Below are 17,992 nucleotides of genomic sequence, written 5' to 3' on the forward strand. Positions count from 1 at the left end.
ATTATCCAGTGGCAGCAGTTCCAGCCCACAGTAGCTGAGCAGACCATTCCTGGTTGCCCTGCAGTATTTTGCTGAAAGAACTCCTCCAGCATGTCAGAGCATTCGACAGAGGGAGGTGGACGCTCCAAGAAGAGTAGTTCCAGTCCGGCTACGGAGGTGTGGATCTACTTCTGGGTGAGATCATTTCAAATTCATTCCATATTCTGCTAGCTAAATCAGGCTATTGTTTTGTAGGGTAGTAAGAAGTCATCTTCTAAATCCTGTAATAAAGAATGTGCACAATGTAGGAAGCCGTTATATCCTGCCTATAAAAAAAAAATCTATATGTGCAGCCTGAATTGAAGTTATTGTGGCCCAGGAGTCCTCTGCAATTGCTAGCAACCTATGAGTAATGATCCGGGAGGAGATGGGTTCATCCCTTAAGGGGCTAGGAATTGTCGGGAATGTGGGTGCTTCAGCCTCCTCTATGGTCACCCCTGCCATTTCCAGTTCCCCTTGTGTTCAAGAAGAAAATCTTACTCTATATTCCTCCTCTGATGAACAGCAAGAAGAGTTTAAATCCAAATTGCTCTTCTCCAGATGATTCTGATCAGCTCCTTAAAGCAATCTGTCTAACGGCTAATCTTGAGAGACGATCATGACCGAAGACGCCCTTTATGAAGGCTTAGGCCCCAAGAAGTCCCGTACATTCAGTTTGCATAAAAGTATCAGGCAAATAATTGATAAGGAATGGGAAGATCCTGAGGAGAAATCTTTTTTTCCTACCCCTTTGAGGAGTCAGTTATTAAGTCATGGGATAGAGCCCTGTTAATTGATGCCCTGGTGGCTAAAAGAAATCCACCTTGCCTTTTGAGGATCTAGGAACCCTGTCTGACCCAATGGACAAAAAAGCAGATTTCTATAAATGTAAGACCTGGGAAAGCAGCCACAGCCACTGGGTTCTATCCACCCTGAGATCGGGTCTCTTTCTGGAGTTCTGGTGTTTTCCTCCGGACAGATTCTTTCCCACTAGGATAGTGAAGGATTCCCTGAAACAAGAGGCCATGATCACAGAAATAAAATCTCTTTTGCTCAAAAAAGTCCTGGTTCCAGTCCCCCAGGGGGAGGAGGGTAGGGGATTCTATTCCCCTCTCTTCTTAGTTTAAAAAAAAAAAGAAACCTTCATTCAGAGTTATAATAAATTTGAAAAGGTTAATTAACTTTCTGTATATAAAAAATTCAGGATGGAGTCCCTAAAATCCACAATCCCACTACTATTTCCAAATTGCATGAAGACCTCAGTAGATTTAGAAGACGCCTACTACCATATTCCCATCCGCAACTCTCATCAAAAGTTTCTAAGAGTGGAGGTGTTTATGAAGGGAGCATAGGTCCATTTTCAGTACCAAGCCCTTCCCTTTGAGGTCTCTCAAGCCCCAGAGGTATTCACCAAAGTGATGGCCGAGGTGGCAGCTTTCAGAAGAACCCAGAATATTCTGTTAGTTCCATATCTGGACGATTTACTGATTGTATCAGACTCTTAAGAAACCGTTCATTTGCACATTCAAGTTGTTTGCTCCATACTGAAAGATCTAGGTTTGAATCTAAAAAAACTTAACCCCTTCCAGGCAGTGTGTTTTCTTGGGCATCTTTCTAGATTCAGTGTCTCAGCTTTCTCTCCTGCCTCTACCCAAACAGATCCTCATCAAGGACAGAGAAGAAGTTCTTTTCCGGTCTCACCTATGCACCTTCAGGGAAGCAATGTCAGTACTAGGTCTGATGACTTCTTGTATTGTAGCATTGAAATGGGCTCCGTACAGATGAGTCCAGGATGTTAGATCAATATACTTCAAAAGTGGGATGGCAATCCCTCATCACTAAACCAAAAATGTTCCCTTTCCTCAAAAGCAAGGGTCTCTTTGATATGGTGGATGAACCCCAACAACCTATCTCAAGGGGTACCTTGGTCTCCCTCATCGGTAGTGAGTATAACTACAGACGCGAGTCCTTGGGGTTGGGGTGCCTCCTGCGGCCAGCATCTCCTTCAAGGCAGATGGTCTCCTCAGATGCAGTGTTTCAGGCAATATCTCTGCTTATTCCTCAAATTCAAGAGAATGATGTGCTGATATATTCAGACAACACCACCACTGTAGCTTACTTAAACAAACGGGGGGACAAGATCAGACTCCCTGTTAAATCCCTCCTTCCAGATTTTTTACCTAGCAGAAGCCAGGTTGGCATCTCTCTGTGGTTCACCTGAAAGGGGAAGACAACAAGGTGGCAGGCTTCCTGAGCAGAGTTCATCTCCTTTAGTCCGAATGGTGTCTAAACAAGGAGATATTTGCAATTATAGAGGAAAGGTTTGGAAAATTCTCTATAGATCTCTTTGCTTCAAGAAACAACAAGAAGAACCACAGGTTCTATTCTCTCAACCCACTGGATTATCCGACATCAGTAGACGCCTTCTCTCAGGACTGGGGAAGAGAAAGAGGGTATGGTTTCCCACCTCTGCACCTTATCCCTCGGATTTTGAAGAACATAAGGCGGGACAGAGCCTTAGTGCTATTGTTAGCGCCCTTCTGGCCTCGAAGGCCCTGGTTTACCTTGCTAAGGGCAAAGTCCGTCTCTCAACCATGGGTTCTTCCAGACAGGGAGGATCTACTGTACCAGGGACCAGTTCACCATCCAGATGTGTCTGCAGACTTGTAGGCTTTGGCCTAGCTGTACTGAAATTGTACAGGACTTGAGCTTGTTTTAGTGTCCAGGAATCAAGAGCGCAGGAACTAAAGGGACCTAGTGTGGAGACTACAGCACTTTATATATCAGGGGGCTGGACTAAAGCACATTGGTAGCTGGTTGCCTGTGGTTACCTAAGCCTCTGGAACTCTGGGTATCAGGTGATTACATATGACATGGCCATATCCCATGACCTTAGGTAAGTCCTATACAGTTTAAACATCCTAATAACCTTTGCACATAGCTTATATTCACTGTACAATACCAGAAATAAAAATACAGAATTAAAGTACAATAGAAATCATAATAATGACCTAGAGGGATCCTGCAGGAGAGCCCTGTGAACTTGAGGGACTCTACCTGAGGGGACTTTAGCAACTGAACAGAACCATGTTCTGTATCGGGACACGACAAACCCCCTTAATATAAGTCTCCCTCGACGTCTGAGAGGAGCGAAATGGTCACTGGGCAGTATGCAGTCCTGAAGCATTACATACAACGTCCAATTTCAGGCTGATGAAACGAATATGGAAACTGATGAACTGGTGATAAGAGTCTCTGTACATAATGTCTATACATGCTCTGCAAATCTGATGAACAGAACAACTCTAGGACTTGCTTGAGATAAGGATTCATTATCTTCTGAATATACCTATAGACATAGCTGACTATACATTTCTGACTGACTAAAACATTTTATGACACTGGACTATATCTTGAGTACTGTCACATTTGATTATTACTATGATATATTTGACTAGGACTGACATTTGACTATTAGACTTGGTATGCATGGTGACGGCAATGCTTATACATACACTTTGACATCATACCACTGTTTATTTTTTTGCTGTTAGACACTGGTTGCAAATTGGGTTGCCAGAGGCTTTGTGCCCAATGCATTGGCTACTAGGGTCTATTGGGTCTATCATTTCACATTCTGTTACCTTACTTTTGTACGTGCATTTGGTTAGCTACAGGAATACCTTCTGGCCGGTAAAGTACCCTGGGCATGCAAAGACAAAAAATTACATTAGTTATATGACATTTTAGTGACTAGTGGTGTGGACTGCTATCTGAATGCTACAGTCCCTAATGTATATTCGACTTTTGTGATTTAGACTTATCTGTACTGAATTGTGTGTACACTATTTAGGTCAATCTAGATATCTGGCTGCGTGAGGTGTTGGTGTGAAGGTGGCTTTCTCGTCTCTCCCAGAGGGGCTGGGACAACACCTATGTGGTATCACTAGAATACCTTTAAACTATCCTGTACATTTACACTTTATTACATTTTATTAGGCATAACTTGTAATACCTGTAGACATGAGGGTTAAGTACAGCTAACATAATAACTGGTCCGGGCATTTTAAGTCCACCTGTTATTCATGAGTGCAAAAGGGTGCACAAAATACATTACTTTAACCTTATGTACATTGAAGTTCACGTATTGCTCCGTAGTCCCAATACACAATGGAGTCTTACAAAAACATTGCAGGATAAACTGGCTTGATGAAAGTCTGTCTGATACTCTTCTTGAACGTTGCTCTGTTGTTGTAAACCTGTAACAATAAAAATGTACTTTTGTACAGACCAGTTAGTCATATACCCATAGTAGGTGCAGTCATTGTACACAAAACTTTCACTCTTCTATCCCAGCCTCGCCTATCTGTATGCTTCCTAGCTTGGGACATAAATCTAGAAGCGTGAGACTGGACCCCCTCCATGGGGTTAACATGAGTGTTCCATGCCACATGGGTTAAACGTGACTGAGCAATGACCACTACGCTCACAGCAGCAGCTTGCGCCACTAGGGAAATTGCAGGTGCCTGTTGGTCTTGCCAAACCTCTTTGACATCCTGAGTAGGCCAAGGCACATTTGTTGGTGCCTATTGATCAGGCCACACCTCCGTGACTGGAGTAGGCCTAGGCACATCAGTTGGTGCCCACAGATCAGGCCACACCTCCTCAGGGGTAGTGGGCCTGGGCACCTTTTCTGTAAAGGAAGATGAAGAGCTGGATCTCTTAAGAAACTTGGGAGCCGTAGCAGGTGCCTCAGGCATGTAGATCTTCACCTCAAAGGCGGCGTCTGGGATCTTCCTCTGTCTCAGCCCAAAAGGATCTGTGTCCCAGTCGTCCGAGGGGAAGTAGGTAGCTGAGTTGCATTTTTTTGGCCTTGTGATGGCTGCTGCCCACTCTCCTCACAGACTCCTTACCGGAGTATACTCCACAATTTCACCTTTCTCCAGGGAATGGAGTACTGGGGGAAGATAATCTCTTTGGACAGCTCTCCTGTTGACATGGTTGATGCCTCCATGCCGGCAGTCCATGAATGTACCAAATCCCCTGGCGGCGCTCCAGGGGTGGCTCACCTGCCTGGGGTTGTTCCAGCTTTCAGATATATAGGGCCTCCAACTTTTTTGTGTCTTCCTGCTGTTCTTGACGTACCTCATACGGCAGCAGCTTGGGCCCATACTTCTCTCTATGTTGTGCACTCAGTTCCTCTACTATAGCAACAACTTCGGCTTCTCTGCGGGCTCTTTCAGCCTGGGCTGTAGGAACTGGGGAATGAGGCTTCCCTGGCCGGGGAAGAACGTGTTCCCTCATATACCGGATCAATGCAGGCTCATCGCCGAACAACCATTGGGGTAGAGGGGGTGACTGTGGGCGTGCAGTAGCTTCAGCTTCTGGGCTAGAAGTGGAAGAGGGTGTAGAAAATGCGGCCTCAGTCGGGGTACTTTCTTCCGAGTTCTCGGTAGCAATCTCTGCCCAAGATCCCCAGGTCCTATGGTGAGGAGACAGCCTCACCAGCGATGCTTCTGCAGACTTGGATGATTCCTCTTCCGGGGTGGCTGGCTATTTGTCATCCTCTGGAAGCGAGGGTAGGTCGCAGGCCTCCTCGGCCCCAAGGGACCATCGCTGCAAACGGTCAGTCAGATCTTGAAATAATTGCGCTGCAGCAACTTTCCGATCTGCTAGCGCCATCTTGGTGCTCTCTCCATGTGCTCCGGTGTGCTCACTCATCTCTGTACTCCTCCGGACATCTCCGGACATCATCGGTGCAGCGATGACTTCCGGTCCCCCGGCAACAACAAGCAAATACCAGCAGTTCCACTTTGGCATTGAGATGGCTACATGATGTCCATGCCCAGGGGCGGGACGCTGACCAGCGTGGGACATTTGCGCACGTTTCTCGAGTTCCTCCTTAACCCTTGCAGGTACAATTTGTAATGGAGTACGTAGCATGGCTTCGGCCCGAATCTTACATATGGCAGCAATACAGTATTCTTCACCTCCCCCCTTACTTTTTTCAGTGCCCCGGCGAAGCAAAATTTCACAGACAATGTCCTGTACTCTTTTGGGTGCAATATCCGTCACAACTTGCGACCATTCCGGACAATTCTCTAAGCACATTTCTGAATAGGGGGAGGACTAGTGGCTTTGTGGCAATTGCACACACCTGTATCCTGTTGCGGGTGGCCTGGTGGTTGAGTGGTTAAGGCACACACCCGTATACTGTTGTTGGATTATCTAAAAGCTAGAGGCCTATCTGACCAAGTGATAAACACTTGCAGGCATGAAAGATGTAACATCCGCCATATACCTAAGAACATGGAGAGCCTTTAGAAATAACATTTATTTCTGGGGCTACAAGATTAAATCCTCTATCAAGACCTACAGATCCCCCTTGGGACTTAAATCTGGTGTTAGATGCCTTATCAGGACCACCATTTGAACCTCTGGATTCTATCTCCATCAAGTTGCTCACCCTCAAGATGTGCTTCCTCCTGGCAATAACAACGGCTAGGAGAGTAGGAGAATTGCAAGCACTCTCTGCCTTTCCTCCTTATACCAAGATATTAGATGACAGAGTAGTACTGAGAACTTTACCATCTTTTCTGCCAAAAGTGGTCAGAGTTTCATAAATCTCAGGAGATTATTCTCCTCTCTTTTTGTGATGAGCCAAAACATGAAGGTGAAGTCAAGTTCCATAACCTTGATGTCAGAAGATGCCTCCTGGAGTATCTGGACTCTAATAAGGACTTTCCTTCTACAGAAAATCTTTTAGTCCAATTCTCTGTCCCTAACAAAGTCAAGACTGCTTCTAAACCATCTATTAGTATATATATCAGGGCATCAATTACTTAAGCTTACGCTACAAAGAATCAGGATCCACCTTCCATTTTTTTCAGCTCACTCTACCAGAGCAGTGGCTTCCTCCTGGGCAGAGAAGGCTGAATACTCTTTGGACCAGATCTGTAGGGCAGCTACATGGTCCTCAAAACATACTTTTTTTTAAACTCTATGCAATTAAATCCTGTTTCTGATCTTTCCTTTGGACGTAAAGTCCTTCAGGTGGTAGTCCCTGATTGGTTACGATTCTAAGTCTCCAAGGGTGCTGTCATGAGCGATTAGGTAAAGATAGATTACTTACCCAGTAATCTGTTTTTCATTAGCTCATGACAGCACCCCTCATTTATCCCACCCTAAAAAAATAAAAGGAAATGTTTTTTTGTTTAATAATTCTTTGTGTTTTCCTCTCCAAGGGTGCTGTCATGATCTAATGAAAAACAGATTACCGGGTTAGTAATCTATTTTTCTCGGTTGCTCTTCATTGGGGGACACCTATACTGACGGGCATATGCTTTTGCCATTAGGAGGCGCTGATACTAGGGGGAAAAAAGTCCACTGGAAGTGAGGTAATCAGTTTGAGCTAGTTTCAGTAGGAGGCAAAACACAGATCTGGGAGCTCCCCAGACCTGGTCTTTTTTATTATTTTCTAGTAAGGGCTGTTTAGTTAGGTTTTTCTTCTCTTTTTTTCCTCCTTTTCAGGTGGGGGTTCAGGAGAATGGTGCTCACTGTTCCCCCATATGCGATGAAGGGGCACAGACATTGAGTTATGTACTGTTAACCCCGGTCGCCAACGGCCAGCACCTGGAGGTTGTACCCTGGGTCTGGGTCCCCCACTGCATGCTCCGCTATTTTAGCCTGGTATGATGCAGCGTGGCGATAAGCTGGTTGAAGACGCCTGAGGTGAGTGTAAAGGATGGAGTCCTCAGGTGAGTATGTACCCCGCCCCCTCTCTTTTTCCCTCTCTAAAACGAGACTCTGTCCTTTATTGCGGGGCTTGCTCAGGGTCTCGTGGAAGGGCTGTGTGTCTGCAAACTAGGTCCTGTGGAGGACAGCCGTTGGCCTTTTTCAGCGGCTGCCTCCACAGGTGTTCTTTTCCGGCTCACCTCTGAACAACCTTGCTGTTCCTCCTTTCCGCTAGCTATGTTTTCCCCTACTGCGGGGGTTGGCAGCGCACTGGGGGCTTAGCTGGCGGGAGTTATGAGTTATGGTGGTATATTGCCGCCCTTCTTCCCCTGAGCCAGCATGCGACCAGGAGGCCAGGCAACGCCTCCTCTCCGTTTTTCAGGGGGCTATGGTGGCACATTTCCATGCATGAACATGGATTGGCCCTGCTCTCATTAGGCCAGACAATAGTTTCACCTGTCACTCATCTCATTACTGCCGTGTCCGTATCTAGATTACGGGACCCCCTGGTTCTAGTGCGAGGTGACCGCTGGAGTGACCAGCTGTCTGCTATGGACCCATACAAGTAAGCCTTTCAGTGGTCTGCATGGTTTTCTCTGCCGCCTGTCACTTCTCCAAGAGCTGATGTATCTGTGGCTGAAGTTCCAGTATCTTACTACTAGTGTGTGGTGTCCGGTGAAGTGATATGGTGTATCTTATGGACCCTATACAGGGCGACAGGGATACAATCCACGGCTCAAAAACCTCGCCAGATCTCCCAGGGTGACGGGGATTCTATCCATGGCTTTTAGACTTCCCCGCCTTTCCACATATGTCAAAGGGGCCCAGTTATTGCCTATCTGTCTGTGTCTCCTTATCACCAGCACCTGGAGGGGCACACGTTACTCCAAACTTTGTCTGTAGGGTTTCCGCCGCCGTTGGTCTCCCATCTCTGGGTTGCCGCGTGCATGGCTGTGGCTTCCCGTACCTCAATGTTGGTGTGAGGAATCTGTCAAGGGGTTCCTGTAGGCACAAGGGACTGCTGCCAGTCAGCAAGCCATTAGTCTGCATGGTCTCCTACACCACCGGGTCAACCATCAGATTGGCTGCACTCCTGTGCCCCACTTTCTGTGGGAGGGTTCTAAGGAGTGTTCCTGTGTTCAGGAATGCTCCACTAGTCAGCCGGGTGGATGTCCGTGTGGTTTACTGCTACGTCGAGTCAACTACCATACACTTCCCACACTGTGGCGGAAGTTCAGGTAACCACTGCCAAGGCGTAGTTCCGAGTGGGTCTTCCCATGTTGCTCCATGGGCCCTACACAATGCACCACATGCTGGTTCGCAGGGTTCTCTACTTACCAGGTCCCTCTCTTCATGCCTGCCGCTCTCACGGCTTAAGGCTGGTAACCCATTTTTAGTGTGTGGTTCTGAATGCGGGACCCGGTGTGGCTATGGTCCCTATGCCAGATAGTCAGACACTGTCTGCATTGCTTTCTAATCCACCAGGTCACCTCACCTATTCCTGCCACGACTACAGTTCAGTGACTCCTTCCATGTGAAGTTCCTCAAACTGTGTCTCTGTGGGTTTATTGGACTTTTATACCTGCATGTTTCCTGGATTTAGGAGATGGGGTGTAGGCATTTTCCTGCAGGTTCTAGGGCATTTCACAGCAACAGTAGCACTCTCTGTTCCCCTTCTCAGAGTGTCTTGTTGGTCTTCTAAGGGCATGGTTGTGACACACCATAGGATGCTGAGTCTGTCTTCCATAATTCCGGACTTTTGGATGTCTGCAGTTCCTTCGTGTCTGCTGTCTTGGTACCCCCTACTATTGTGAGGTAACCATGTCTGTGTCCCTACGTATGCTTTGGTCCTCCTCTGCACATGTGGAGCCCACCCTCCCTTCTGTCAGTGGGGTGTGCCGTGCTTCCGGCCTTCCTGTGATCTTGTTCTAAAGGCCTGCGGCAGTTGAGCACCTCTGTTCTAGCATGGCGCCTGTTGGGGCAACAGTCATTTCAGCCCCCCATTCCTCCAGTTTTCTTTCCTAGGTTCCTGTGCAGGGTGGCTCAGGCATCTGCTCTGTTGCCTTAGACATGACTAGGATGGCTCCGTGGCACCCATCTGGTCCAGGTTTTCACCACGATGGGGTGTTCCACTCAGTGCTGTTGTTTGCTGTGTGCGTGTGCTTTTTACTCTCATTCGTAGCCATGTCTTTGTATCTTTGTCCAGCACCAGTGTCCAGGATCCTGATCCCTCCATCTCTCTGTATGTTGTCGCATGATTCCTGGGGGGGCTACGTCCACCCAGTACTTTGTCCCGTTGCCATAGGGCTGCATTTCCCTCATACTACAGTGTCTGGCACACTTGACAATCCCCCTTCCACAGTGGCTATGGGGATCCGGAGCTTGGCATGGTTGGTGCCTGAGTTTCCTCTCGCCCACCCCCCTTTTTCCCCCTCCACTAGAGGGGCTTTTTGCTGAGCGCTATCTTCTGCCAAGATGGAGCCATCTCTCTCTTCCCACTGGTATCTGGCTGGGTCCTTGGTTTTTTCTAAGAGCGTTCAGAAACGCTTTTTGCTGTCCATGCTCCCCACTATTGCAGCCTGACTTCCTTCCTGTTTTTCTTTTTCGTAATCTTCTGCTGCTCATGCAGCCTCTGTTGGAGGTGTTAACGCAATCATGTATAGCTCAGCGACAGCCAGTCTAGCCACATTCTGTTGTTTGGGTCCTGCCATTGCTCTCCTCCTCCCTCGGCACAATCACCCTGGAAGGGTGTGTTCATCCTTCCCTTGTCAGTGTCTGTTGTGCTATACTGACACCACAGTCTTCATGTGCCCAGAACCTGGGAGTCCCTGCTGGATCCCCCTTTTGTTTTCCCTCCGTTCCCGTCATGACTGGATGTAGCTTCAGAGTGCTCTGGTCCGCTCGGACCGCTGGGATCCAACTCTAGTTAGTCTCCTTGTCTTGGACACTATCCTAGACTGCTGTGGCTTGCTTTCTCTTTTTTTAGGTCGGCCATCCTGGTTCTTTGAGCCTTAGTGATGGTTGAGGTCTCGGGCATGTGTAGCTCTCCTGCCCAGACTTCTCAGTGATCCCATTGTGGGGAGGTCTTTCTGTACCACACTTCTTATCTTGACACGGAAGTTTGTCTCCCGGAGCATTTCTCGGCCATTGGGTTTACGCACTCTTCAGGTGTGAGTCTTACAGCAGATGAAGGAAACTCCGATTCCCATGCCAGTTGCACTGGGTTCTGGGATGCTCCTTTTCAGGATCTTCTGCTCCTTTTTGGCGTTTTTTCCTTCTGTGTACGCCTTCCAAGTGACTTAGGAACCTCCAGTTCCCATGTCTGTCTCTCTGGTGTTCCAGGATGCTTTTTTAGCTCGTCTCATTACTTTTTCGGCTGTAATTTCCGTCACCTCCTTCGGGGTCCATGTACTCCTGAGATGGAGGGCATTCTGGTCATCTGGATTATGCCAGTCGAGCGGATTTCGCCTTCTGGGTGCTCGCGGCCAGGGGTTTTGGGTCTCCAGATGTTCAAGTCATCAATCTTATGCACCAGGCCCCTCTTGAGCCGGTTTGCGTCTTTCTTTTTACCCGTGGTTTTCTGGTCCCCCCCCCCCCTTTTGTGCTGTGTATGCTGCTCTCCCTGGCGCCTTTCCGCAATGTTCTCTTGAATCAGTCGACCCTGGATGGGGTTCCCTTGTTGTGCCCTTTTTTTCCATTTTTGTTTCCCAGCCGGGCTAGCCCTCTGTCTGGTTCTGTGTTCCTTGGGGTTGATTTCCTACTTCCTTCCAGGATGTTTCTGGTCCATCTGGTTTCCTAATTGACTTTTTCTTGTTTCTCTATATGAACCAGAAATTTAGTCTCTGCAAATGACAGACCCTTCCTTTGGCATCCTAGTCCATCTCCATCGACGGGGGATCTTCCGGGAGCTCCGTTTCTGGGCCTCAGTTGTCTCTGGCCTGGGGTCTCGTCCGCAGACCTTACAGATGAGTGGATTTGGTCTCTGGACTGATTCTCTTTCTCTAGTGGTTGCTATGCCCACCCTGCTTTGGTACATCCCATTAGTATAGGTGTCATCCAATGAAGAGGAAAGGAGATTTGTTTTGTACTCACCTTAAAATCTTTCCCTTGTAGCCTTTATTAGGGGACACCACACCCACCCATATCTTCATTTTTTTGTCCAGATGATCTTTTCTGTTTTTTTATCCGTGATTCTTTCCGTGATTCTAACGGATTACCTCACTTCCAGGGGGCATGTATATCCTGCTAGGGAGGAGCCGACTTTTTTTTTTTATTCCTTGTGTCAGCGCCTCCTAGTGGCACAAGCATATTCCAATCTGTATAGGTGTCCCCCAATGAAGGCTACGAAAAAGAGATTTTACGGTGAGTACAAAAAAATCTCCCCTTTTTTTTTTTTGTGTGTAACACATGCTAAATCAATATTGTAACTTCCCTTCAAGGGAAGGGGAAATGGTCTTGTCTCTTAGGCTATGTTCACATGTGTCAGAAGCTTCACTGGTTTTCTGTTCATGTGCTCTGTCACTGGAGCAGAAGAACAAATAAAATGGAGCTGCTGGATCATCTGCACGATGGACTCCAATGGAGCCAGACGTTCCCATTGACTTTAATAGGGTCGGCCTTTTGGCATGGTGTCCGTCATTTTACTGGACAAAAAAATATTGCTTGCTACATGTTTTTTTTTTTTTTTCTTGTAATCTGCAACAGAGCCTACAACAAAGTTTGAACATAGTGTTCATCTGTTTGAACTGTTTAATGCATGGGAATTTGCAAACTTACAAACACTTTTTCATTTTTGTTAATCTATTTTTTTTAGGTGTTTGGGACAAAATCTTGGAGCCTGTTGCAAACTGTAGAAAAGGTTCAGAAATTCTCAGGCTGTTTCCAGTGTACCTGAAGGGGGAAGATCTTTTTGGTTTAACGGTTTCAGCAGTTGCACGAATAGCAGAATCGGTATGAGCAAAAAACATAATATTACTAAAATAAAATGATTGACTGATGCTGCATGTTGTCTTTTTGTAATCGCCAGTTATAGTTTAAGGACGACAGCTGCAGGTTGTAGAAATACTATGAATTACATCTAGCACTGTACTTCTGTTCTGCAGCTGCCATTTGATAAAGACTGCTGAGTATTGCAGACATTTAGTGTGTTGTATGTCTTTTATAATGTGGTTTTGGTGGTTATTTTAGGATGTCCTTATGGCATGTTTATGTAGTATATATCAGCATGCAATATTTAGGCGCTGCTTTTAATCTACAGTTATAGCTTTGAAATTTCCTACTTACAGCTACCAGGAGTTGAAGCCTGTGAGAGTTACACTTTCCGTTATGGCCGAAACCCACTGATGGAGCTCCCTCTGGCCATCAATCCCTCTGGCTGCGCCCGTTCAGAGCCCAAAATGAATAATCATGTAAAGAGGTTTGTGTTAAGGTATTTTCCTTTCTTTTCACATTGTACAGCCCTGGGTTTAAGGCAACTGTTAAGCTCTGTGTTGTGTGTTGCTTCCAAACCCTGTGGTCTTTGGCTGGTTATGTGTGTGCTGTTTACAGCTGCATTGTTGTCTGCACTAGCTTGCTTTACTATAGCCAAAATCTCTTTGTAGAGAACATGGTGAGGTGCAAGTAATCTTCAGTTTTCTTTTGGTTTTTGTCTTTATCTTGTGATGTGAATATCAACAGGCCTCACACGTTAAACAGCACCAGCACTTCAAAGTCCTTCCAGAGCACAGTCACTGGAGAGCTGAATGCACCCTACAGCAAGCAGTTTGTCCACTCGAAATCCTCTCAGTACCGGAAGATGAAGTCTGAATGGAAATCCAATGTGTACCTGGCCAGGTCTCGAATTCAGGTTAGTTGTGAATTGGAGCAAGCAATTAAGCTGCTAGGCACAGCCAGACTCCCACCTCTGCCTTCCTGATCTCGTCAATGTCATTTCAAACAACTTCTCTCTATTTGATACTAGTTTGCCTCTAGTAACGGAGACACCATAACGGATCAGGACCTCCGTGGGGTAATCACAGGGTTCTGATCAGCTGACATGATGGCCGGAGGGCCCTTACCTGCCTCTATGAGGTCCACTCTTTGCTCTGCTTTTTCAGGCTGGAGAAACAGAGCGTTGAACACTGATCAATGCTATAAATGTAATTCTCCTTTAGTGGACATCTCCCAATAGGGGACACCTCCCAATAGCTGACAGTTTTTTATTACCGAGCAGAGTCCCATAAGACTTAATGTATTTGCACCCTCTGAATAGGGGACACTCCCAATAGAGGACGCCGACACACCGAATAGGGGTAATATTAAGTGTAAGGTTAATTACCCCTATACCTTGTACACAGGGCCGCTGTCAGGAGGTACAGCCAATACCATAGTAAACAGTTGTCTCCTGCTTCTGTAAATCCGCCTTATTCCCCCTTGATGCCTCCCGTGCAATTCAATTCCCCCTTTATTACACTCTGTGCAAATTCATCACCCCCTCTTTACTACCCCCTTTGCCATATTATCCTCCTTGTGCCATTTCTTGCCACCTGTGCCATATCATTCCCACTTTATCCCCCTGTGCCTAATCATTCCCCTTGTGCCACCTCACTTTTCCTCTTCCCTCCTCCCCCTGTTGTTCTTAACCGTGCAGGGCTCTTGGCGGGTATAATATTCTTCAGACGTCCTCTGAACTGCACTCACTGAGAGGCTGTGAACAGCGGCAGCTGCCAGCAGGGACAAGTGACGTCAGGAGCTCACAGCCTCTCAGTGAGTGTTTAATGTAACCAATTTCTTGTTGTACTGCAGCTGTTTTTCATTTCTGCTCACAAAGTACCTTTCAATGCTAGTGTCTCTTAGTAACCCCCTTCTCAGCCCACATGTCATCTAGGGTGCTGTAAAACATCCCTCAACACAGTGCAGACTGATCACTCAAAGACCCTTTCACCAGCGCAATTTATGGTATAACAGTGAAGAGTCGGTGCTGTGCTATAATTGGCCAGAGGAGTAAGGGAAAGGAAGTAACTGCGTGTATTGCTGGCAAACAGCCCAGCTCTGGTGCTAGCTGTGCACCATGGAGGGGGCTCTCAATAACATCTGTGAGAGAATAAAAATTACCTTGTTTTCATAAACCTTTTAAATCCCACATACGGTTTAATACTTCTTAACTATCCCAGATCATCCCTATAATACGGACAGTAAGGATGCATTTCACCATCACTTAATCTCTTAAAAGGGTTGGCCACTTTCCTACTTAGCTAATAATGCACAATAAAGCAGTTTTGCATACACGTCACTCACCCTCCTCTGTTGTAATACACTTCTCATAGCCCAGGTGCAGTGTAGAAATTTTACATGTATGAGGACTGCAGTCACCTTTTGGATAGTAATGCTGTCTGGACGGGATATTAGGCTTGCCACTTCACTAACATGCAGAATGTGGCTCAGCTTCAATAATGAGTGGAAAAGCAACATTATTACTATGCATTGCTGTACATTAGTGAGAACGTTTCCAACCTCTTTGGCTTTTAAAGGGTTTCTCCCATTAAATTAAAAAGTGCTAAAGTGATGCACGATGTGAAAATAAACATGTTTGTAATGTACATTTATTTTTAGTATTATAGTGTGTGAAAATTAACCTTATACCTCCTTGCAGCTCAAACATCTCCTGTGCTTTCTAACCAGAGAGATTATAGATATTTCCTCTGTTCACTTACTAAGCACACGGGCTGCTCTTGCTGCAAATAACTCAGCATGTGCTGCAATTCATATTCATGTTTAAGGAAGTGCAGGGGGCGGCGGACATGCTGCCAATGACGGAAAACCTTTCAAAGAGATTATATATTGGCCATTGGCCGCAGCGTCCATGTCCATGATAAGAGAGCAGCAGGACCTAAGAAGCTTCTGAACAGGGTAGCAGAGGAGCGGTAAGAGCAGCATGACTTTTTTTTTTTTTTTTTCTCGGTCGCTCTTCATTGGGGGACACCTTACAGATGGATATATGCTCTTGCCACTAGGAGGCACTGACACTAGGAAGAAAAAAGTTGGCTCCTCCCTGGCAGGATATACCCGCCCACCTGTAGTGAGGTAATCAGTTTTAGCTAGTGTCAGCTAGGAGGCAGACACAGGTCTGGGTGCTCCCCAGACCTTTTCTTTTTTATTATTTTCTAGTAAGGGCTGTTTAGTTAGGTCCTTTACTCCTTTTTATTTCCTTTTTTCAGGTCAGGGTTCAGGACCATGGCGCTACCTGTTCCCCCATATGCGACTAAGGGGCACGAGACATTGATAAATGCACCGTTAACCCCTTCCCGCCAACGGCCAGCGCCTTGGGTCCAGGTCCCCCTATTTTCCCTGCTCGTCCTGGGCTGTAGCAGCATGACATGATGCAGGTGACTTAAAAGCTGGCTGAAGACATCTTAGGTGAGTATAAGACGACAGGTGAGTAGACGAAGGTGGAGTCCACGGTTGAGTATGTGGTGCCCCCCCCAACACGGAAATTATGGGGTTCCCGTGTGTCTTTTGGGGCAGTTTAAATGAGGTAATTGGCCTGTTCTTTAATGGGGTCTGGGCTCTCACTATAACTCTCCTGTCTGTGGTGTTTAAGGGCAGCCGCTGACTTTTGCAGCTCCCTGTACTTATTGAGCCACAGTCACGGCTCTCAGCTCCTCCGGCGCTGTGTGGCCGGAGGGAGCCATAATTGCGTCAGGTAGCTCCGCCCCCTTCTTCCCGAGTTCAAAGCTGGAATCAGGTTTCAACTGTAGGGTCCCTCTGCCGGCGGGTTCGAAAATCTCACTTCACACCGGCGCTGCCTTCATAGCGCCAACAGGGGAGAATCTGTGCCTCTCGTTACGGAGCTTAGCTCCGCCCCCTCCTCCCCGCAGAGAGCTCTCTGGTCTGGCACGCTGCAGGGGTCTTTAGTTCTACCAAGGATGTCAGAGGCTGTATCCGTCCTCTGACTCCCTAGTTTGGGGCCGTACTTTTCTAACCGGCGGGACGCTTCCCAGCCGGGCATCGCTGCTCTCCCTCTCTCACCGGATGGACGGGGACTCGGAGCTTTGCTCCATCCCCGTCCTTTCTCCTCATATCTGGACCCGTCTCTCTCCTCTCCCGCAGCCTCACAGGTGCCGGCGGCACATATCTCTGCCCCTTTCCTTCTTATATTAGTGCAGTGGGATTCTATTCCCCATTCCAGCTGGTCGCCTTTTTGGAGGTGGGGGAGTGGTCATAGATGGATATATATGTGTGTGTGTATATACATATATAAAAAAATAAAAATAAAGTGAGTCTCCTTTTCTAGCCTTTAAGGCCATTTAGTGGTGGTTGGCACCCTCTTGTGGCCTATAATTAGATTGTGCCTTCCTTTTTTTCCATGCACCCTTGTGACCTCTGGGAACACAAAATTGCAGCCTTAACCGGTGCTATCTACCACTTCCAGCCTTTTGACTTACATAAAGTGCAGTGTAGGTTCTCATAATGTTAATATCTGATACTTCCCCTATCCGGGGACCATATAGTACATGGATTTTTCAGTACGTGGGCTGATGTGGAAGCTTGCTTCAGTCGCCCCGTGCATTAACCCACTATGATGGTTTCTTCGGGTACTGTACACCAAAATATATCTGTTAGACCCCTTTTTCTGTGTTTATGGGGGTCCCTTTCCTGTCTCCATCACCCTGTATGGGTCCTGATATGACACACTGCGTTGAGTCGTGGAGGTATGCCTCTGGCATTCCTTCTTTTGCCAGGTTTCTCACTCTGTTGGAGTCATACGTGTCTCGCTGTGGCAGGTCGTGCCAGGGATTTCATGTTTCCTTGGGTTACAGTCAGGACTGTTTATCCTCTACCACCGGTTGTCGGGACATGTTTGCCATGTCTACAGGTGTTCTTGACTGTACATCCATTATTCCCTCCGCCACAGGCAGCCACAGCTGCGGCTGCAGTCCCGGATCTCCAAGTCTAGTGCGAGGTTTCCGTGGAAGATTGAACCTGCTCTCATTGGATCATTCAGTAGCGTCACCTGTCACTCATCAGTGTCAGGTGACCGCCGGAGTGCGCCGTGGTCTACATGGACCCTTACCAGTAAGCCAGACAGTGGTCTGCATGGTTTTCTCTGCTGCTTCTTCAAGAACTGTATATGTGGCTGAAGTTACGGTACCCCACTACTAGTGCGAGGTGACCGCTGGAGTGCACCTTTGTCTACATGGACCCATACCAGTAAGCCAGACAGTGGTCTGCATGGTTTTCTCTGCTGCCTGTTGCTTCTCCA

At 47.1% G+C, this 17,992-nt stretch overlaps 1 protein-coding gene and 1 non-coding gene across 11 annotated transcripts in view; both read left to right on the top strand.

Moving 5' to 3' along the window:
• KMT2C (lysine methyltransferase 2C) overlaps positions 1 to 17,992 on the top strand; it is a 279,577-nt gene that overhangs the window by 253,630 nt on the left and 7,955 nt on the right. For 9 of the 10 annotated variants that reach the window (XM_056519603.1, XM_056519611.1, XM_056519607.1 and 6 more), the window contains 3 exons: positions 12,566 to 12,702; positions 13,038 to 13,180; positions 13,429 to 13,597. In XM_056519603.1, the coding sequence (XP_056375578.1) occupies positions 12,566 to 12,702; positions 13,038 to 13,180; positions 13,429 to 13,597 (449 nt within the window). The remainder of the gene's footprint in view (positions 1 to 12,565; positions 12,703 to 13,037; positions 13,181 to 13,428; positions 13,598 to 17,992) is intronic. The other variant, XM_056519605.1, reaches the window with a different exon arrangement.
• On the top strand, positions 17,151 to 17,340 carry LOC130274673 (U2 spliceosomal RNA). The gene has a single exon (XR_008844427.1). It is a non-coding gene; the product is annotated as a U2 spliceosomal RNA (small nuclear RNA).

This window comes from Hyla sarda, chromosome 5 (assembly GCF_029499605.1).
Source record: "Hyla sarda isolate aHylSar1 chromosome 5, aHylSar1.hap1, whole genome shotgun sequence".
NCBI lineage: Eukaryota > Metazoa > Chordata > Amphibia > Anura > Hylidae > Hyla > Hyla sarda.